Source organism: Simochromis diagramma, unplaced genomic scaffold, assembly GCF_900408965.1.
Source record: "Simochromis diagramma unplaced genomic scaffold, fSimDia1.1 OVJJ01000205.1, whole genome shotgun sequence".
NCBI classification, from domain to species: domain Eukaryota; kingdom Metazoa; phylum Chordata; class Actinopteri; order Cichliformes; family Cichlidae; genus Simochromis; species Simochromis diagramma.
In genome coordinates this window covers 5,383,929-5,407,391 of record NW_024386782.1, presented here as the reverse complement: position 1 = coordinate 5,407,391, position 23,463 = coordinate 5,383,929, and the positions used below count along the sequence as shown (strand labels likewise).

Below are 23,463 nucleotides of genomic sequence, written 5' to 3'. Positions count from 1 at the left end.
TGATTGTACTAGGTTAGCAGGTTTTTGTTTTTTAAGACTGTATTTTCTTTTATTAGTGGCATTTTTTCTTCTTCTTTTTTCCGTTTGTGGTGCAGTTCATATGCCTTTTATTACAGTGAACTGGGTGAAACCACTGGAGTCCTGCATATGCCCCTGAAGTACAGTACACAGCGGAGGGCCAGGCCAAAAAGAAGCTCCTCAGCTCAGCTGGCCTGTCTCATGGTCTCATGGTCTAAATTTAAAGCTGCCCCAGCCTTAAAAGGTCCTGACGGTGTCTTGTGCATTCTGCCGAGTGGCAGCATTATTTTTGTTCTGTGGACTGCCGTCCTGTCCACTGCCCCTCACCCTGCTGCTTTGCCTGGATCTCAACTTTCTTTAGCTACTTCTGGATTAACACACACTTTCTCTTATTTTCAGCGATTGTGGATTTTTAATTTGTGGTGAGTGAGTGTGCATATTTTCTTAAATAAGCTGAAGTACTTATGTGCTCTGGTTATCATTTAAAACCATGACTCCATAAGGCCCTAGGCCGGCTTCCACTGTATGATTATGATTTTTTATTTTTTACTTACCGGTAGTTTGTTTATAAATGTGTTTTAATTAATCAGTTTTATTATATAGCCTACTAACAGGGTTTTGTTCATTTTGAGAACTAGTGCTCTGGTATATTAGCCTGCATGTGTCATTGTAGTGAAGTGTCATGCTAATCTTCCAATTAACACCGGCCTTACCTTACAAAACTTTACGTTTGTATGACCTGGACTTGTTAAAATGTTTTTAATGCATTCTGTGCCTTCATGGCTTACAGTCCAGTCCAGTGTGTAACTCTTGATGGCTTAATCTGCTTGTAGTAGATGTTGCTCAAGCACATAAAAAGGAGAAAATAGTTTTGTGTAATTTGGGAGAAACTGCAGATCATATAGTTACTGTTGCCTGCCTCCCAGCTGGAGCTGCTCTTCTTTTTAACCTGAGCCATATCTAAAATAACTTAAGTGGCTTCACATGGGGAAAGGTCAGCTGGATGATATTATTATTATTATTATTATTAGACAAAATATCAATATTTCATTCATTCCAATCTGCTTTATGTTGTCTTACAATAAATATAAAACCTTTGAAGTTGGACTTTTATTTTGAAGAAACAAACATCTAGGCTTTAGGAATTTTGCCATTGTCACAATATTCTGACATTTTATAACTCGGATATATGAATAACTAAATAACCCTCAATTAAGCAAGTACTGAACATAGATATTTGGTAGCTTAATTACACAAAACCTGCAAAATCAGTAAGTATATTTTAACTTGTTCTTGCCATCTGTCCACGCTTGGTGTCCAGTTCATCACAAAACATTTAAAAAGCCCACTGCAGGAAATGATCTGACTGTAAATTTACATATTATTGTTCAAGACTTCCTTCCGTCTTCTTCCTCCCTCCACCCTAAGCGGTCACGACAGATGGCTTTTAACAGGTTTCTTCCTGTTAAAAGGGAGTTTTTCTTTCCCACTGTCGCCAAAGCACTTGGTCAAAGGGGTAATATGATTGTTGGGGTTTTCTCTGTTGTAGGGTCTTCACTTTGCCTTGAGGCAACTGTTGCTGTGATTTCACAGTACGTGAATAAAGTTGAATTAAATTGAATTGAAAAATCATCAAAACCACCAGTTTATCACCTGCTGCTTCATTTAACACAAAAGTAGATCTTAACCAGAGCTAACACATAAGCTGCTTGCCCAAAACAAACAAACAAAAAATCACAATAACAAGTTTAAAAACACATTTTTAACAAGCAACCAATTCTCTTATCCCTTAATCCCTGCTCCTACTACCTTATTACCGGCCTCTGCACTAAACTAACCTCCAGTAGAGAAACCAGTCTTTAATAATAACAGTCAGATTGATTCACAGAGCGGGTAAAGTAAAGGACAGTCATTATAAGTTGGCGGAGTGGCCGTCAGGATGTCAGCATCATTACAAGTGACGCAGAAGCTGCAGCATCAGCATCAACATCAACATGAGGAGAAGCAGCAGCAGCATCTCTATGAGAGCAGCTATTACCTGAGCAGCAAGTCGTCTGTTAGCAAGCAGTCATTCTCGACTTTCAAGACCACCAGCCATCGGTAAGAGGATTAGAGTGAAGGGGTTGCAGAGTCCAAGGTTGTAACCTGCCACTCCTAGTACTTCAGAAATGATGAATGTTCCCCTTCAAATATTCAGCATTGTGCTTGTGGTCTGAAGTGGGTTTAGCAGCAGGAAGGAGAGTGCGTGCATACCAAAAAGGGTTTTCATCGAGAGCAGGTGCTTTTTTATGCTATAATTTATTAATTGATTTTCTTTTTTACAGTAATAGATTTTTAAAAAAGAAAATATAGCACTTTTTAATGTTGACATACTGTTGTAGCATGGCCTTTAAAGTTTTAAAGTGTATTAAATGGTAAATCATGAGGGTGACAACGTATTTTCCTTCCAGCTCTTTCTCTACATACGGTAGGTTTAATCAGGAATTAGACATTTAATCAACTGTGAAGGAAAAAATGTTTTGTAATAGTTGTTCAAATAGGAAAAAGCTGGAGAAGTGTGTAAGTACAAGTACAAGAAAGCAATAGGGTTCAAGGCCTGGAGTCTTGGTGTAATAGCATGGGGACCATTACACATGACTGCCAGGTAAACAGAAGGATAGATGTAAAACAACAGCCACTCTCCCTTGTTTTTTTATAGCTCAGATTTGTGAACTGACTTTTATTTTAAATCTCATCTCTAAGTGTCAAAGCAGACATGTCAACATCGAACCTCTTAAATTGTCCAGTTATATGAGAGAGTAATCCACTTATAAAGTCTATATCTTAAAGTAATGTTTTTAAGTTCGTATCCAAAGGCTTTTTCTCACGTGTTTGTGTTTATACATGAGTTTTGTTGCTATAAGAACATCTATTTAAGGAGGCAGGTGCATAGGAGAGGGACAAACTGATCCAATGTTTGACACAGACTCCCACACACTATCTAACTTGGACAAACTATTTATTTGTGATGCTTTGGCACTAGACTTTCATGAGGCATTTTGCCACCAAATAAATGTACTTTTGCAAGTTAAACATTGTGGGAGAATGTTTGCAATGTTGGATCAGTCTGTAATGTTTAAACAAAATAATTTCCACTGTGTTAGAGCTGATATATTGACATACTTTTATCTATTAACCCACTGAAGTAATACAGAAAAACAGTGAATGCAACAATACAACAACAGCATTACAATACAACAACATTGCTAAGACATTTATTTCTTCAATGAAATAATTTCTTTTGTTCTGTTCATTTGTTTTCTGTTCTGTTAAATTGCACGTTATTGTTATTAGGCCACAAGCTGAATAAAATATGCAATTTAAGGATTTCAATTTGATCAAAAAGGTTAATAATGGCAAAAGTTTACAGCCTTACCTTGACATTTTTAAAACTACACATTAGTGAATATTGTAAGGAATTTAAATAAAGCCTGACTGATTTATTGACAGGTCGATACTATTGGACAATGTTAACTGTCTGCTGCTCTGTCAGCATCACCATTTATAATGACTGATAAATAAACATTTAAAAAAGGGAAAGAAGATCGGAGAAACACCCTTCAGCCATATTTAAGTGTTGATGTTGCACAGTTTCTCCACCAGAGGGCACTCTGTAACTTCTGTTAAGGCAAGTCTTTCAAATCCCTTAAACACAACCAGCGCACGTAAATAACTACACCTAACAAATACTGGAAAATCTGCATATGTTTCATGTGTCTGAAAAAAAAGAATTAGCCAATGTATCGGTATTCCTCCTAATTAGAAATATATCAGTCAGGTTCTATTTTTAAGCCAGTGATTTTTCTTGGGCTTGTTTTTGTTTATCTTTTGTCTCTGAAATTTATGAACATGCACCTTCCCGTACCAACATGCAGTATGGTTAGCATTTCTTTGTCATTTAAGCTGTGGTGCTCAGTGTACATGCTGGAGCTGGGATAACTTTCTAAATGAGGTCAAGGAAAGAATTTCAGCTGTAGTGAAGGGCTGCCAGTTATATTCCTGGACAGCCAAGCTATTTTTGAAGATGCAACATGAGCTGTTGCCTATAAGCCAACTGTAAAGACATTGTAAAGAAGTGATGATATTGTAGCTGGTTGCAGGCTGGCTTTCACAGTAGTCTGATAGGTATTAACTCGTGGGCCAGTAGTACAGCATAGCTGTTGTTGATTTTAAGCATCTGTGTCTTGTTTATTTACTAAAAAAAATAAATCAATTTGTACTTTACTGATTCTGATTTTCACACTGACATTCTGTAGCTTGTCAGTCGGAAAGGAAGTGCTCTTTTTCAGCCATCAAACTTTATTACCTTTGACTTTGTTTCACACTGAAGCAGGCATCCTCTCAGCTCACCTGGTGAGTCAGCAATAGAAATAACGTCCTGACATTACAGCATCTTTTGTGAGACTCCCTCCATCTGTCTGTCTCTGCTGTGCATTGAGCACCTTCCACAGATTGTGTCCTGCTTCACCAGTACATAACAGACTTCATCAAAGCCACGCGTTCCTTTTCATGCCAAATGGATAGACTAGCGCTGACTTGGCAGAGATCATGAGTGAGAGTGAGGCTTTAAAACAAGTCTTATGTACAGCAGTCCCAGTTCCATTAAAAAAAAAGCCTTCTGACAATAGTGAGGACTAAGAGGCTAATGAAACAGACTGTAAATGGGTCAGGATCTTAGGGAGCGGACCGGAATACATCTTCCTCCCTGAGTAACTGGACTATAGCACCAGCTGAATATGTCTTTATGTAACCACCATATTTATTTAAATGTTTAGTTTTGAGTGAAACATCAGAAACATCAAAAACCAGCACAATATCGCCCTTCTGTCTTTGTCAAAATCCTGGTGTGTTTCTATTGTAATGTGATTCTTAATATTTTCCACCAAGAATATTTTTGCATTGGTTGTAACTGGGTAAAGAAAACTTTATAAAAGTTTGTGTGATTGGAAAAAAAAGACTGAGAACCACATTTACTATTATTGTTTGTTTGTTCCAAGAAAACAAGCGGATGCAGAAGTCTGATTCTGGCTCAGGTTGTTTCTCTGGCACTCAGCTAACTGGCATTTTATTTCTTCTGAAGATGAAAATTATTATTTTTTTCTTTAAAAAAAGCCAAGGAATCTTCCACAATCACTCAGCACATCATTATTTAATAAAATAATAATAATAAAAAAAAATAATCATGCAATTTATTTGGAGCTACACTGTTGCTTTAGTAAGATCAATTATGCCTTTTACCTCTTAGCAAGAAGATCTCTGTGAAGACAGAGAAGGGGCAGGAGGTGGTTAAACTGAGCCCACTACCCAAGAGAGCCAAACGCACCTACCTGGCAATGGACAAGGACAAAGAAGTTATCGGCTATGTTATTCCGGTGTTTAGAGCCAAGTGAGTATGCAATCTGAGTTTGTGGATATTTCTTAGCAAGTAATCAGTATAATTTCTGAGATTCATAGTGTCCTCTCTGTTCTCACATCTTGGTTGGTTTGTATCGTTCTAGTCATGATGTAGTTCGGGGCTTAATGGAGGCCCAGGAGGAGGAGGTCACAGAGGAGGGCATCAACTATGTGGCCATGAGGAACCTGTTTGTCAGGGAGGCCAGGGAGGCCATGGAGGTGAAAGTGGAGAAGAAAACCAGGTCAAAGCATGTCAGGGAATCTGCTGAACGCCTGGAAATGAGCAGGACGGTAAATCCTTTCCATAGTTTTGTGAATGCAAAGGTTTAACCATTTTCACATGACCCATACAGGCGTTGATGGGCTTCATATCACACACTCCCGCTACAGATGGAGGAATGGTCGGAGTTCCGTAAGAAAATGAACCCAGACAGCCTGACACACCGCCCAGAGTTCATTGTCAAGCCCCGTGGACAGACTGTTTGGGAGGGCAAGGATGTCAAGTTGCACTGCACCGTGGCTGGATGGCCCAAACCCAGGATTGCCTGGTACGTTCCAGGTTTATAAGTTCCCTTCTTCTCTGAGTCACAAAAAAAGAGGCTGATGAAAACAGTCTGTCATGCGTGTGTCATAGAGAAGTTTCCATCCAACACGTCAGTCGAGTTTATTTTCCACAGTTGCCACATAAACACCTACATGCACCATGGCAATTAAAAACTCTGAAGACAAGAGTAAAACTAAACGTTGGTTTTCTGCTGCTTTTAAGGTATAAAAACAACGTCCTCATCGATGCCAAAGCCCACTCCGAGAAGTACACAGCTGAGAGCAATTACAACATGCACTCTCTGGAGATCAAGAAGTAGGTAATCATTCAGCTGGCCTCTGAATTAACAGCACACACCCAAGATAAACGGTATTAGTGTTTGTTTGTTTTTTGCAGCGCTGAATCTATTCATGCCGTTAATAGTTAATCGTTCACCAACATTTTGTTTCCAGCTGTGATTTCTTCGACACTGCTAAGTATCATGTCTCTGCCCTCAATGTGAAAGGGGAAGCTTCTGCTGTGGCCTCTGTGGTTGTGAAAAGTAGGTAACTCGTTTAATGTTCTTTTCCACATGTCCCTCTCTGCAGCAGCTCTAGTCGATTTCAGTTAGCGGTCAAAGTTCAAAGTAGAGGTTTAAAACTCAGCAGTGTCCTACAGTTGTGCCCTGAGTATGTTTCAGGAGACAAATCCCTCCAACTCGCGGACCACAGGAAGGTCTTAAAGCTCATTCACGAGCGTCAAAGGGGCATTTCACCCCTCTGGCCTGTAGGTCTATTTTTTCATCTATACGCTTGTGTTGAGTTGCCAGTTTTGGTAGCTTTCCGCCAAAAAGATGTCTGCCTTCTCCTGAGTGTAAAGATAGTAGCCAACACTTTTGGAAGAGCCAAAAATTACATTTGAATTCAGCAGCAGTTTTGTTTCCCAGTAGTCTGCTGCTCAAAATCTACAAACCTTGTTAGGGGAAGTTTTAAACGGCCGCTATTTTCTTTTTACCAAACTACACATGCCAACCGTGTCACTGAAAAATGAAGTGCACATTTACCCATGAGAGGAAACATAAATGTTGTCCCTCTTCATCTGAGCTGTAATGTTAATTAGCTGCACACCTCTTTTGTTGAGCAGGTATTGACAGGATGATGGCTCTCGCTGTGGTTCACTAGAGACCCAAAGCTTAAGAAATCGCTCTGTAACCCTTTCCAGAGAGACAGATGTCAGTGATGTTTTAAAAAGAGCATGTTTATTTTCTTTTATATATATATATATATATATATATATATATATATATATATATATATATATATATATATATATATATATATTTAGTCAGGTTATCTATGTCTAATATTAAAATGCATTTGATGATCTGAAACAAATACTTTTCACATATAATATAAATTATATCTATCTGATTCTATAGTTCCAGAGGTCAGAGGTCAACATCCCTTTTATAGGTTTTAATAACTTTGTTGTATAATATTTCCCCATAGGGTTCCAAGAGGGTGTTGAACCAGGCCCACTCGATCCTAAACCACGTGAGATCACTTTATATATTATAAACAAACATTCTCTTTTAAATTGTATAAAGTAAAGTAGCTCTAACCACACATTTCTGTTCACTATCAGTTTTATTTTAGCTTTTTTAAGAATTGTTTTTATTAGAGATGGTAAATTTAGCTATTTTGGATTAAAGTCAACATCAGTTAAAGCGCCACATATTTTCAAATAAGCGTTAGTGGAGTTCAAAAAGAAAACTGCGAGGAGGTTGAATATTGGACTATTGAATAAAAATGTCTGCTGGGTGTGACCCTTTAATGCTGAGATCCTTTTCTGTGTCTGTAGATGGTTTTAGCCCTGAGCATGGTGTTACCTTTGAAACCACCATTATTGACAAATTTGAAGTGGCTTTTGGCTCTGAAGGGGAGACGTTGAGCCTCGGCTGCACTGTCATCATTTATCCCACTGTGAAAAAATACCAGCCTGAAGTCGTGTGGTACAGAAACTGTAAGTGAAAGAATAAAATGGAAATTGTGTGTTATTGTCTTTCTGAGTATTAAGGTATCAAACCCCACTTCTTTTGGTAATCTCCTGTCTCATCAGCTGTCCCATTAAAGCCCTCTAAGTGGGTGCACACTCACTGGTCTGGGGAACGTGCCGTACTCACTCTTGTCCACCTTAACAAAGAAGATGAGGGCATGTACACCCTGCGCGTCAACACCAAATCTGGCTATGATACCTATGCTGCCTACGTGTTTGTCAGAGGTAAAGGGCCTAAAATCCTCATCTAAAGGTTACTTTTTTGCAAAAGAAGTTACTTTTAGTTTTGTTTTAAACCAAACTGTTGCAAGTGTTATGTTCAAACTGCTGCATCATGTCATAGATGCGGTGGGGAGGTGCTAAGTTCTGCTGTGTCTTTAAGTGAGGTGTTTGGTTCCCTCTGAGAATTTTTATATCTATATATATTTATATGTGTGTGAGAAAACCAGCTCCAGAGACTGTTTTCTGGAAATCCAGCATAAAGATTAAAAATATAGTGATTTAGTGATATAAATGTATCTTAGTTGCAGTCCTGCCACTCATACTGTAAACAAGTAGGTCAGAAATGGAAACTGGATATGTAATAGAGATCAGCTTGTTTTAAAAACAGCACCACTCACAAGAAACTCTGTGTGTGTGTGTGTGTGTGTGTGTGTGTCTCACTATGCCAGATGCCGATGTAGAGGTTGAGGGGGTTCCCGTAGCCCCCCTGGATGTGCGCTGTCATGATGCCAACAAGGACTATGTTGTGGTAACCTGGAAGCAGCCAGCGGTGGAAGGCAGCAGCTCCATCCTGGGGTACTACATCGACAGGTGAGTCAGCCTCCTCTCTTATGGTTTACATCATTTTGCTACCATTTTATACAAAATTGTAAAAAACAAGAATAGTCCGCTTTCATGGGGGGCATATGATACTGTGTACAGCATATGCAGTGAAACTGGTTTAATTTCGGATGTTTCTGTGTTGGAAATCCAAATTAACACCTGGTTTACAGCATTCACTAATCTAAATGTTTCCAGGTGTGAGGTGGGCACCCATCACTGGGCTCGGTGTAATGAAGTCCCAGTCAAGTACGCTCGCTTCCCTGTCACAGGACTGGTGGAGGGGCGGTCTTACGTGTTTAGGGTGCGTGCCGTAAACAAGGCCGGAGTCAGCCATCCATCCCGCGTCTCTGAGGCCGTGGTAGCCATGGATCCCTCTGACAGAGCACGCCTCAGAGGTGAGACACAGACACATCACCTGCTGACACACTTCAGCCATGTAAACGAATTAACCTTCTTTTTTTAAATTTAAATCTATTTAATTCATTTTTCCAAACAGCTGGACCCTCAGCTCCTTGGACTGGAATGATCAAGTTCACAGAGGAGGATCCGACAGGTACGGCACCTTTTTGCTGTCTAGCTTCAGAGAATTTTAATTTTAGTTGTCTTTACAAAAAGGTTTTAAAAAGCTATTGAACCTCAATATCTTTCTCATTTTGGCCAAACAGGTCTAATATATGGACTTGACCATCCCACTCAGCTGCTTGCACATCTCTTAGGTTTACAGTACAGTAACAGTCAAGCAACTCTCCTACTCTGATTTTAGACATTTTCTCATATGGCTCAAACACGTATGAGATGTGGGCTCCCTTTCTTTGATTTTAACCGCTATAGCCATCACACGGCTTCCTGATTGATGCCTGTCTCATTAATCAAGGGGAACTGTAAGCTATTTTTCATTAACGTTTAAGGGGGTTGAATGTGCTATTTTTAATCAGAAATTCAAACTTCACAAAAAATTCAGAGTTGTCAAAATCAGGAATTTGCATGTGTCTGATTATGAAAACTACCACCCCAGTCTTTGTAATAGGTTAGGTTGGGATATGGTATTTGTGGTATTGGTTTATTATTGTCTCAGTTCTTTTCCCCAGTTTTTTAAACAGTTGCTTCATTCCTGTAAATTTCAGACTCATTACTGTAGGAATAAACAACCTCATACATCCAATCAGTCAAACATCAGCATCAGATATCTGGTCAGTCTTATAACTTTAGACTATGTTTAATTCATGAAAAGCTTATATAGTAAAATACTGTTTGTACTGAGAGAACAGTCTGCACAGATCATGTGGTTTTGCTATTAGTGTTTTGGTGTCAGTACAGTCACTTCAGCACTTACCTAGTTGCAGTTGTCGTGTCTAAATGATGAGTATCTTCTTGCCTCTTCAGTCGGTGTAGTCCCAGGAGAACCAAATGATGTTGTGGTTACTGAGGCAACTAAAAGTTATGTGGTACTTGCCTGGAAGCCTCCAGCCCAGAGGGGTCATGAAGGAGTCATGTATTACATTGAGAAGGTGAGAAAAACATTCAAAACTGTCCCATAGAAATATATATGTGTGTGTGTGTGTGTGTGTGTATATATATATATATGGCCATATGAGTCAAACTACTGGACTGATGAGAAGAATCAGTTATATCGTTTGTTATATTTAAAATGATTATGGCAAATAAAACAAAGTTTCTAATCACTTAACTAAGTCTTAACTCTTCTCCTTTGATGCTCTTAAACTATTTACTGCTGATAGCTACAACAATTTAACTTGTAAATGTGAGGGGTCAACATATTTTGCAGAGACAATGCAAAATGAAAGCTCCACAGTAAATACACCAGTGTAAAAATGCTCGTTTCTAATTGATTTCCTTTGGTCATACAGTGCATTATGCAAAACAAACAATAATGCAAAAGAAAACCAAAAACAAAATGATGTTTATATTTTACCTGAATTCCCCATAATTTGTCTCTAAACAAATACAATGACAAAGACCTACAGACTTATTATTAGAATAGTGATATGTGAAAGCAAGCATATGGGGACATTATATAAATAATCATACCTCACCTGTTTCATATAGTCAAATTTCATATCTGTTTCAGTCTCTAACATTTCTCTGGTTCTTTGTCAACTGCAGCGTATTTCTGGCACTGACACCTGGCAGAGGGTGAACACTGGTATGCCAGTCAAATCTCCTCGCTTTGCCCTGTTTGACCTGGCGGAGGGTAAATCTTACAGCTTCCGTGTACGCTGCTGCAACTCTGCCGGCGTGGGTGAAGCCTCTGAATCCACAGGAGAAGTCATAGTTGGAGATAAACTGGGTGAGCTGGCAAACCAAGTGGGTCAAAACTAATGCTGCATATAAAAAGACCTGCTCAGGACTGAATAATAGTAGCTCTAAAATCACAATGTCACTGGTTTATTTTACAGTCTGCTGCAGCGCCTTTCTGCATTATAGGATGTTCTGTGTTTTCCTTTTCCTCTAACAGACCTGCCATCAGCTCCAGGCAACCCGGTTGCCACCAGGAACACTGACACGTCTGTGGTGGTTTCCTGGGGGGCCTCCAAGGATGTGCAACACTTGGTGGGCTACTATATTGAATGCAGTGTGGTGGGCACAGATGTCTGGATGCCTTGCAACAATAAGCCTGTTAGGCAGACCAGGTGGGCAGGTTTAAAGGTGCAATTAATGCATGCTCTAAGACATGGAGGATACTGATTTTGCCATGTAAATATGTCATCTTTTTATGTCTTGTTTATAATACTTCCACAGGAATTAAGAGGATAAGTAGCAGTAAAGTGATGCTAATAAAATGCACTTGATTAACTGAACATGAGAAAGTGTAACCACCTCTATAAAAGCAGATGTTTTGCCAATTTGCTGATCTGAAGCATTCAGGTGTGTGTTAAGACAACGCTAAAATCTTTCCAGGAGTGGATATCCAGCACAATCACTCCAGAGCTACATCTCAAACCCTACACGTCTAAGTTTCCATATTAAACATTAAAGTTTATGACAGTATCACTAGAAAAAGGATGAGCAAGTATGGCTTGTTTGAAAGAGTTGGAAGCCTCTTCTCTCCAAAAAGAACATGGCAGCATGGCTTAGATGTATTGCATCTGAACAAACCACAAGACTCCTTTGGACAAAAAACAATCTCCTTTGGACTGATGAACCTAAGTGGAGATGTTTGACCATAAATGCAGAGCTCCACATCTCTAGAAAACCAAGCACATGGTGCCAGAATAAACTAATTATCCCAACTCTTAATATGTTGGAGGTTTAATGATTTAGGTTGGATTTGTACCCACAGACCTGAGCACCTTGCAGTCACTGAGTTAAAGCTTGGCTGAAATTGAGTCATGCAACAGGATGATCCCAGTGGTAAACAAAGAATCAAGGCCCAGTTAAAGTCCAGACCTCAACCTGAGTGAATTGATGTGGCAGGACCTTCAGAGAGCTGTTTATCATCATCATCGTCATCATAGTAGTAATAACAATAAAATATAAATAAAAGAAATAGTAAACAAAGGTCAGTTACCCACTGAGGTCAAAGGCCAGCAAATAAAAATAGGTTTTTAATCTGGATTTTTTTTTGTTTTGTTTTTTTTTAAAAGCAATGTAACTTGAATGGCTTAAAGTATTTTGTATCAAGATCAACCTTTTGTGATATTACAAAAGATCCCACCTATTGATTAATACTAATGCTGTCATAGATTATTCATAGAAATGAGTGAAATGCAGAGAATCTCTTTTTTCTGTTTAGGTTTGTGTGTCATGGCCTGATTACTGGTGCAAACTACGTGTTTAAAGTGAAGGCAGTAAATGCTGCTGGATACAGCCAGAGCTCCCCCAATTCTGACGCTGTAGTTGTACAGGCTGCCATCTGTAAGTGTCATAATTCTTTCTCATTGTTCACTTTGCCCGCAGTATTCAGTTCATTTCCCCCTTTGTCCCCCCTTATCCACGTGTAGTCTTTCACCACTCCTAACTCAAAATCCTCTTTATGTTTTTTTATTTACTTGCTGAGATTTTATTCTCACACAGTTAATCTACCAGATATTTGCCTGTAAATCTCATGTGTTAATGAGTTATGTCTTGATGCCTGTTTAATAAGAAAATCCCAGAAAGTTGATTCTGTCCATCGGAACGCAACATTTTCAGTGGGAAAAACATTTCATCTCTTATCCAAATGACTCAGCTGACTGCAGGTTTCCCCTACATTATTAGCAGTACATTTGCAATATGACCAAAACTAGCACTGTTACCTGAAAACAAGGCATAAGCTCAGTTTCATGATCTGCTATGACCATTACTCAGTGGCCATGAGTACTGTACAAAGAAACTCTTGTACTCTTGGGGGAAACCTGCAGTCAGCTGAGACTGAAGAAGTCCCTTGGATGAGTTATTAAAGGTTATGAATTATATGTTTATAAAAGTGCAGTTGATAACTTGCATGTGCCTGCATGACAGTCTCATTGCTACCACTATATTTGGTAACTTTCCCATCCTTTAACTTTTGTATTTACATATTTTTTTGTGGCTTGGTTAAACCAGTCAGGTCATGTTTTACAATGTTTCTAATTCGTGTGAAGGGTTTGAGGGTTTAAGCATATAAGTTTAATTTTGCTTGAGTTCTGCTGTTTGATAACTCTTTAGGGGTGCCTGTTAGTGCCTGGCCAAGATGAAGACTAAACTATTGTGTTCTTAAAGAGCATGATCTTAATGAGTCCTGGCTTTGAAGAATTTCTTAGTGTGAAAGTTTCACAGCTGCTTGCGTTTAGTGTAAGTATTTCTTTTTCCATTATTGTGATACTAAATAACAAATGTGTGTTTCTTGTGTGTGTAATGTAGCTGCATGTATGATGTTCATCTGTACCGTCGCAGCTAACATGATATTTTAACACTGATTACCACTAACACCTGTATGATACTTGGCTAATGCTAGTCTGTATGAAATTGTGTGCAATTATTAATTTTCCATGTAATAATTTGGGTTTTAATATTTCAGTGTTAACTGTTTTGACTCGCTTACTCACATTTTTTCTCACAATTAAAACTGACCGGCCTGTTTACTCTCATCACAGCCGTACCTGGTAAGCCCACCGGTGTGACCCTGCAGGAGGCATTCAAGGACTACATGGTCCTGGGCTGGAACGCGCCTGCTAACAACGGAGGAGCTGACATCAGGGGCTATTTTGTGGACTACAGAACCGTAAAGGGAGGCGTTGCTGGAAAATGGCATGAAATGAACCACAAGGCACTGACTACAACTTCCTATAAAGTAAGTTTCAAGTTCCTTCAGGCTCACATTCATAAAACATAAAATGTTATCACTGCATGTAATGAAGCTGGCAGGCACTTTTTAGTCTCTAACTATTTGCATTTGTTTCTTTTAGGCGGAGAACCTGAAGGAGAGGCTCTTTTATCAGTTTCAAGTCCGAGCAGTGAACATGGCTGGTGTGAGTAAACCCTCTCTGCCCAGTGCACCTCTGGAGTGCAAAGAGTGGACCATTACTGTCCCAGGTATCACTGACCACATGTTCACCGAAACACAGAAAATTGAGCTGGTAGATATTAGTAACAGAGGGGTTAAACCAATAACTGACTATCCACTGAAAGGAAAAACTTTAATTATGTAAGGGGGTTACTAAAAGTTAAAGCATTTTTAATCAGTGACCTGACCAAGAATACTATGGAAATGATAACTAATAATCACACACTGTCACACACTACAATTAAGTGAAAAAACATCCATATCATATGCTACCAGCTATCTAGGACAAAATATTTATATTTTCTGGGTAACTTCAGCGTACTTTTAAGAGCAACCACACTGATTAAAAGTACTATTCTCTTTATCTAGCAGAAATGCTTATCTGGTATGATCTTTTGTTTTTTTAGTTGTGCTATGTCCAATGTTTTACAAGACAGAGACTGATGCAAAATTGTTTAGACAACAGTCAGTTAAATCACTTTATATTGCTTTCAGTTCTCAGCATTATCATTTGGTGCTAAGCCAAGTTTTTGTCTATATAATTAGACCTTAGAAAAGAAAAAGCAATCTAAAATTAGCCCCTGATATTAATTATTTAAACACTTTTATCTTTAAGGTGTTCCTGTTGGTCTTCATGTACTGGAGGTCCGTGACACCTCTGTGGTGGTCCTGTGGGAGCCACCGGTATTTGATGGTCGCTCGCCTGTCAATGGCTACTACTTGGACGTCAAGGAGGCCTCTGCTGGTGAGGAATGCTGGAAAGGTGTTCATGAAAAGGTCAACAAGATGAAATACATGAAGGTGAGGAAGATGCATATAATTCAGTTTGAATAAAATTGGTTCATTAATATCTTAATGTCAAATACGACGTGTGAAATACTAGTTTTAATAGTTGGTGGTTGGACTCTTTCTTACCCCTGCCTGTTATGTGCTAAATCAGGTGACTGGACTGAAGGGTGGCGCATCCTATGTGTTCCACGTGCGTGCTCAAAATCTTGCTGGAGTTGGAAAGCCCTCTGCAGTCTTAGGTCCAATCCTGGCCCAGACTCGCCCTGGTGAGTGAGACTGTTATGTAACTGATGCAGTCAGTCACAGAGTGTTCCTATCCAGTCTTAAAAAAATGTGGAAAATGTGTCCTCACACATGACTTGACATTCTTTTGCAGTTCTACACTGATGGCCAGGCTTTTTATTTTGATGATTTACTCTTTTAATGACTAAAATTCTGAGTTTGAGGACTGAAAATACTAATATCGGGGATCCTCTCACCATTTAATATCTCTCTCTTAGGCACCAAAGAGATTTACGTGGATGTTGATGATGACGGTGTGATTTCCATGGTCTTTGAGTGCTCTGAGATGATGGAGGGCTCTGAGTTTGTTTGGTCCAAGAACTACAAAGAGATCACAGACACCTCTCGTCTGACTATTATCAGTGAACGGGGAAAGTAAGTACACATTATGTACCACTAATGAATAGAATAGAATAGAATAGAATAGAATAGAATAGAATAGAATAATCCTTTAATTGTCCCACAAGGGGAAATGTTCACTACCAACATTTTCCCCCAGCATTAGAATCCATGTCACCAGATGATATCAGCTAAAAAGAGAAAAAATTTCCCCACTCTCCTCCCTTGCTGTGTCATCATCTGCAGATCCAGAGCTATCTTCAACAGTCCCTCTCTGGAGGATCTGGGTACCTTCTCCTGTGTAGTCACCAACACTGACGGCATTTCCTCCAGCTACACGCTCACTGAGGAGGGTGAGACGCCCTTTGAAGGCTGTCTCAGATTACATGGTGCAGTACTTCTGTCGGTTTACAGAGGTCATGACATTCATCCATTTTGTTGTTCTTTTCTTAATTGACAGGTCTCAAGCGTCTTCTGGACATCAGCCATGATCACAAGTTCCCTGGTGAATATTGGGACAAAGCACAGATGTTACCAAGACCAGAATTTCAGTTTTATTTAGTAATAAATGTAGATGTTGGTTTAAATATGGTTTGAAAATGACTTCTTTTCTCAAACAAATGCAGCCTACAAGCCTGTTTTTAACTCTGTTATTGCTGATACCCACTGTGACTTTATGCCCTACATCTATACCTACATGCAATCCTAAAAAAAATAGAAGTTGTTCTGCAAGAGCTTTAATAAATCTGGTGCTCTCTAGTTATTCCCTTTAAGAACGAAATGGGTATGGAGCTGCTTGAGAAGGGTCGCGTGCGATTCTGGACTCAGGTGGAGAAATGCACTTCTGACTGCCAAGTGGAGTATGTCTTCAACGATGTTATCATTTCTCAGGGAAAGGTAGGAATAATGCTGCAATAATAATGCCGACACCTCCCCCCCCCCCAGTTTTAAATTGAACGTGACCTTACTGCTGATGGATCAGAGGTTTTCTGTTTGCCTCACTGTTTTCAGAAATACACAATGAACTTCGACAAGTCCAGCGGTATTATTGAAATGTTCATGGACTCTTTGGAAGTCACAGATGAGGGGACGTTCACCTTTAACCTGGTGGATGGCAAAGCTAAGGGTACAACCAGTCTGGTGCTAATTGGAGATGGTAAGCAGCTTTAATGGCTAATACAGTTTTGACTTCCATTTTGATATAATAATAACTTGGATTAGCCTAACTTATAACTTTAAGGACTGACAAAATGGCATAAAAGTACTGAGCAGTTAAGACGAAGTCAAGAGAACAGCATGAAAATGAAGGCTGTAAAAATACACAATGCAAATGTCAGTGTAAATATAGACTTCTCCCAGTCTGCTAGGTGTATCGCCAGTGCTGCAGTTTAATTATGTATCCATTGAGGGGCAGCAGAAGGCAACGTTTACTTACAGTTGTCCCTTTTCGTTTTGTTATGGCACGCATTTTCTAATACACTTGTGAGTGAATGAGGGGAAAAATAAGGGTTTAATCTGTTTTTTTAGCATTTATGTTTCTCTTTGTCCAGAATTCAGGGAGCTTCAAAAGAAGTCAGAATTTGCAAGGGCAGAATGGGTCAGGAAACAAGGTAAGAAATCTCACGCCTCTTTCACGTAAGCCTAATGATAATTAAACAAATAATTTTTTTGTGTAATCATTCCATTTATTTTCAGGTCCTCACTTTGTCGAGTACCTTGACTTCAGTGTTACCCCTGAATGTGATGTACTGCTGAAATGCAAGGTAATAGAAACGAATGTGAATAATTACAGCGCTGTTGATATTTCTTCAGAGATGGAGCACATAGGTAAAGCGACTCCTTCCTGTCTCTCTCTTTGTTTCATAGATTGGAAATGTCAGACCAGAGACTGAGATCACTTGGTCTAAGGACTGCATTGAGATTGCAGAGGATGATGAGGATGCTAAGAAAATCAAGAGGCAGGACGGCGAGCTGACCTTTAATATCGGAAAGGTCAGCCGTTAGATGGAGGCCGTATGTTGCGAGGAGTTGTGAGCTTATGAGTAAAGAGCTATCAGGAGTGCTGATGCAGCTCTGCTTCCATTGTACAGCCTTACCAGCTGCTGCGCTGTCTACCAGCCCTCTCTGACACATACATTCATAAATGATGAAACACTATGGAAAATATTCACCTTCCCAGGTTGTAGTAGAGTGCTGGAGTCAGCACATTAGCGTGTTCCCTGTGGGGATCTGAATAGATGCGGTGGGTACCGAAACTGCTACAATTAATGCTTTCTCTGAATTTTCATACTTGGAGACTCGGGGATCGTATTTATACCCACGTAATTCCATTGTACATGTCATGCGCTTTTAACTCATTCATTTCATTCTAACAATAATCAATATAACTTCTCTGGCAACCTTACATGCACAAAAAAGAAAAGAAAAAAACTCTTTTTGATAGAATTTTGATCTGGTTTGACACTAAGGGCCCAGTGCCAGGGAAGCTACATTGATATTTCATTGAGACTGTGTAAGCATTACTCATTAGAAGAGGGTCGGTGTCATTGCATGAGCTCCTGTCAGCTGCATTTGCAATAACTGGCTTATCTGTCTAATTCACAGTGGGTTATTAAGCAAGAGAAACAGAAAGAAAAAAAGAGAAAACCACCTGCAGAGGACGTTCCCCCGCCACCAAGACCTAAAGTCTGGACATAATCTTTCTGCCATAAGTTGATACCTGATTTCTCCATGTGTCCTCCTTGTCTTCCCATATCCATGTTTTTCTCTGTCCTTTCCATGTTTTCCCTTTAACGCCTGCAGCATCACGGGCGGGAGAAAAGCTTGCCTTTTCGGTTTACTTGGTCCCTGTCTGGCTATTTGATTGTCTTTTATCTGTCCCAAAAATAATATTGCACTCCCCTCACTTTGAGGTTAAGGGGATTTCATTATTGCTTCAAGGATACTTATGTGACTTTTAATTTGAATCTTAGATCTCCAAGCACGACGCGGGTGTTTACGAGGTCTTCCTGAGGGATGAGCGAGGCAAAGATAAGAGCACCTTCAGTCTGACAGATGCAGGTAGTCTTCCTCATAAATTTTAGGAGCTGAAAATCAAGTGGAAAAGTGGAAATGAGTGCTGCGGAAAAGCAAAAGTAATATCAGCGAATGTGACATTAATTGCTGTCGTCATGCTTTTCCCCAGGATACCAAGCTGTAATGAATGAGCTGTTCAGGGTTATTGGTGAGTCATTAAAATTCACACTTTCCAGGCAGTAATGAAGCACAACACATAGACCACGCACTAAAGAGGCCCACAGAAAGAAGCAGAATGTGCCTATTCAAAGTATTTTTCCTGAGAACGAACAATTAAGATCTAAATATTTCATGCTTTACTGCATACCATTATCCGATATTAGCTCCAAGAGATGCAAATAAGTGCCTGTCTTTGCTCTTTTCTCCCTCCAGCTAACTCTTCCAGCGAAATCAAAGTTCTCAGTACCGAGCATGGCATCGTCCTCTACTCCACGGTCACATATTACCATGAGGACCTGCGTGTTGGTTGGCTCCACAAGTATGTGAAATTGTCCTGGTTTGCAATCTTTTATTTTATTTTAAGATTCATTCACTTGTAAAATACACAAAGCAATACTATCATGAAGCTACATTTAAAATCAAATGCAGCTGATAACAGTCTTTGACCTTGACTCTCAGAGGTGTCCAATTAGATTGATCTCATACTGTTATCGACACTGTGCAAAATTATCTGACCAGCATTGTAAAATGTTGCTTATAACCATACAGTCTGTACATGAAATTATGAGGTAAACCTCTTAGTGCGTGATAAATGCATGTGTAAATGATTCAAGTTAATTCTAAGGAGCTTGGAAAGAAAAGCGTCTGGAATTCTTTAAGTTGCTTGAAGACGTTTCACCTCTCATCCATCATTCAAGTTAATTCAAAAAACAACATTTTTATCTGCAGAATTTTTGCTAATCACTTTTACATAAAGACAAAATAAGTCATTAAAAAATAGGCAAAACTACCTCAAAATATAAACACAATTTGAAACAGACAACAGATGTTTGAACTGATTTTTTTTGTATCGGAAGGATCTGTGCGGTAAAGTCTCTTTGTGGGCAGAACAGAAAAAGTGGGTTTGCATAACCCGCTGGTTACAGAAAGTCCATTATAAAACCTCAAGCTGAATGTTCTCACCATCACGGCGCAGACTGGATTCAAACCCAGGACCTTCTTGCTGTGAGGTGCCAATACTAACTACTGTGCTGCCCTTCAGGCTTAAGTGGAACTGTACAGTACAACTGTCCTTTTGTAACCACAAGGGTTGCCCCCTGGTGGCTATTAAAAAGAATGGATATTAAAAGCACTTCCACAGTTGGCTTTGCTTTTCAGACCCAGCAGCTACATCTATCTTTTATACTGTCCATAATCCTCACTGGGGGAAGTGATGCAGAAGGAGCTGCAAGACAGCCATAACAAGACCTGGCTGAATTCTCTAAATCCTTAGGAAAGGTGCTCTAGGGCTTCCTTCATTAATTCCTTTTGTGTGAGATACTGTGGAGAATCCTGCATGAAAGGAAAGAAGATAAAGCTGTCTCACAGTCAGCTGCATGTTTTTTCTTTTATTAGAGGCTTAAGGACAGCCAAGCTGCTGATAGTGAGGAGATGTATTTCCACATCTGAAAATTGTTGTAGTTACAATTTTCCGATTGTAACTACAACAATCTGAAACGTTGTGAGATTAGAATTTGAGAATTGGATGACTGCTGTAAAATGGGTTCACCTGTTGTACTTGATGTTAGTTGATATTAATTGTATGCTTATCTGCAACTCGTGAACTATTATTTCTCCCCCAGAACAAAGTCGAGTTTTCGTAACAAATGTAACCACACCGACCAGTCAAATAAGCACTTCAAGTACCACTTTATTGACACCGTGTCACGTTTCAGAAATGTTCATTTTATTTAAATATTGTTTCAGTTAAAATCTGTAAAGTTTGGTTAACATAGCATCCATGCCATAGTTAGCTAAGCCAATTACATTTAGCGTAATATTTATTTATAATTTCAGCTATTTCAACTAATTTCTCTGTATTACCTATTGCTTTTAGAATTAACATTAATCTAGCCATCCATATATATCTCTTCCAGCATTCATCTACATATTGTAACAGTTAAATTAATTGCTTTCATGAAATTCTTTAACACTTCTCTGCTTTTTTGTACTATAGTTGTCATTACTACTTGTGTAAAATATCACAATAGTAGTCATGGTACTGTTTTTTGTATAAGACCTTCAAAGCTGGTCTGTGCACTATGGCAACACTTTTTGCATATCTGAGACCTGCAGTACACAACATGAGGTAATATTGTGCCATTCGTAAATCAAATTGAAAATGAAACAGTAAAAAAAATGGCTAAAACCATCAGCTCTCTTGTTGATGTTCATGATTATATATGTATAGATGGGGATAAAATCTTGCCACATGTGACATTTAAATAACAAAACAAAACAGGGATTATTATGCAAGATTGAAGTGTCTGCTGCAAGTATTGCTCCGTACTTGAGTCATATTCCTTGGTGTACTGGATTGTATACATTTTCATTTCAAAAAATTAGGAGTCAGGCATTGTTTGATGTCTGTGTTCTTGATTCCTTCACCAGAGACGGCAAAATTGCTGCTTCAGAGAGAGTTAAGTCCGGAGTCACAGGAGACCAGCTTTGGCTTAAGATCAATGAGCCTACTGAGAAGGACAAGGGCAAATACAGCATGGACATCTTTGATGGCAAGGACGGTGTAAAGAGAGCCTTTGATCTGACTGGCCAGGGTGGGTAAAAGTTTTAAAGTCAAAAGGAGCAAGACGCTTCAGGCGCAGAAAGAACCACATCCTGTTAACTTTGTCTATCTTTTGTGCTTATGTAACTAAATTATGATTGGTGATTTGTCCTGGTGCAGCATGGGAAGAGGCATTTGAAGAATTCCAAAGGCTCAAGTAAGTAAACAAACTCATCTGACTCCATCCTTCTTTTGTGTAATTCAGCTTTTCTGTCTGAAGAGGATGTTTACAGAAATAAATAGCAGCAACCATCACAAACTCAAAATAGACATGAGGGCTGTTTTGGATGCACTCAAAATACATTTGCCGGTAGTGAACATACTTAGAAATAACTACGATACCATTTTAGAAAGCTTCTGACAATGTCTGTGTCCTTCCTTCCTCCCTTAGAGCTGCAGCAATCGCTGAGAGAAGTAAGTGCCTATTTATTCTCTGGTTTCTCCCGAGGGACACCACTCTATGAAATTATGTAACATCTTTTGGGATATTGCTTAAATTTTAACTTGGATATAGCGTGGTTAAAGGATAGATCTCCTCTGTAGCTGAAATATGAAAGTGAACAAAGGAAATTTCCAGCTAAAACACACTTCACTACACCACTGAAAAATGCAGCATTGGTGAGTATAATGCTCACGAGCTCTCCTTGATGTTTGACACTTGCACCTGTATTTCCTGTTTAGACCGTGCTCGTGTTGTTGGAGGCTTGCCAGATGTGGTTGCAATCCAAGAGGGCAAGGTAAATAAACAATTTTTCACTCTATTCATGAAGAGTGTCACTCTCTTATTCTTTCTGTTCTCTCTTAGTTTGTGTTATTCTATGAGTGTGTCTTACCTCTAAAATCTGATAAGCTCTCTTGTTGCATATGTGTGACACCCATCAATCCCCTGCCAACTTATATTTACTCGTTAGTCCCTGAACCTAACTGGCAACGTTTGGGGCGAGCCTGTACCTGAGGTGTCCTGGACGAAGAACGAAAAGGTGCTGGTATCTGACGACCACTACAAACTCAAGTTTGAGCACAACAAGTTTGCCAGTATCACAATCGCCGCCGTCTCCACGGCTGACTCTGGCAAATATGCCCTTGTGGTGAAGAACAAGTATGGCACAGAGGCCGGCGAGTTCACCGTCAGCGTGTACAACCCAGAGGAAGAGGAGAGCAAGGAGGAGAAGAAAGACTAAAGGATGACACAGCGTAATGACACAAGGAAGATTAACAACAGGGCAGTCTCCAAAGTATTTTACCCCGGCATGTGCCGGTGCAACACAGCAAATAAATAAATCATGAATTTAAAAAAAACAATCATGGGTTAAAGAGTTTCGGGCATTTCTTATCAAGGATAGGGTTATGAATGTGAAACAGAATAACTGTTTGCTTGCAGTTTGTGCTTGATGTGTCATGTTTGGGGGATATTTGACTTGACAATTTTATTTTGAAAACAGCTTGAAGACCTCCAAAAGCAAAACAGTATTCTGATCATTTAAAGTTTTACATTTGAGTAATTTTAGGCATTTCAGACCACATCACTTTGGGTTTTCCCCACTGTAAACAAAAAAAAAGAAAAATATTATGTCATTAACTTTATACCAGCTATTGCAATCAATTAAAAAAGTGATATGATGGCTAAAACTGTGTGTGTATGTTAGGTCTGTACAGCTTGCCAGATGTGATCAAGTCAGTGATCACATCTGTTTGTAGGAGAGGTGGAGCTGAAAAGCACTGATGCCATGTAAACAAGTACACAGCAATCAGAACAGGTTCATCTGATGTGTCTAACACACTGTACAAACGCAAAGGAGTACAGGCAGAACTGGAAAACTTGGAATCACTTCTGAACACCACACACTATGAAGAAATTCCGTTGAACTGGGGTGGGGG

The 23,463-nt window shown here is 39.3% G+C and overlaps 1 protein-coding gene across 3 annotated transcripts; it reads left to right on the top strand.

The window, feature by feature from the left end:
* The first annotated feature begins 132 nt into the window (after positions 1-132).
* On the top strand, positions 133-23,134 carry myom1a (myomesin 1a (skelemin)). 3 transcript variants are annotated; one of them, XM_040018080.1, is made up of 38 exons: positions 326-440; positions 1,907-2,118; positions 5,303-5,443; positions 5,556-5,742; positions 5,842-5,999; positions 6,218-6,310; positions 6,448-6,536; positions 7,483-7,527; positions 7,835-7,996; positions 8,093-8,254; positions 8,701-8,842; positions 9,050-9,249; positions 9,351-9,407; positions 10,238-10,362; positions 10,979-11,162; positions 11,331-11,505; positions 12,609-12,730; positions 13,930-14,126; positions 14,242-14,368; positions 14,956-15,140; positions 15,280-15,394; positions 15,629-15,785; positions 15,996-16,102; positions 16,210-16,254; positions 16,510-16,646; positions 16,761-16,905; positions 17,300-17,359; positions 17,445-17,512; positions 17,616-17,741; positions 18,354-18,434; positions 18,722-18,809; positions 18,934-18,972; positions 19,197-19,302; positions 21,414-21,577; positions 21,706-21,742; positions 21,977-21,999; positions 22,267-22,322; positions 22,497-23,134. In XM_040018080.1, exons 2-38 carry the CDS (start codon positions 1,958-1,960, stop codon positions 22,764-22,766), a joined length of 4,536 nt encoding a protein of 1,511 aa, XP_039874014.1. In that variant the 5' UTR covers positions 326-440; positions 1,907-1,957; the 3' UTR covers positions 22,767-23,134. The 3 variants fall into 3 exon arrangements, with proteins under 3 accessions (XP_039874004.1, XP_039874008.1, XP_039874014.1); XM_040018070.1 differs by lacking the exon at positions 1,907-2,118 and having other exon boundaries at positions 133-440; XM_040018074.1 differs by lacking the exons at positions 1,907-2,118; positions 18,354-18,434 and having other exon boundaries at positions 133-440.
* Positions 23,135-23,463: the final 329 nt, after the last annotated feature.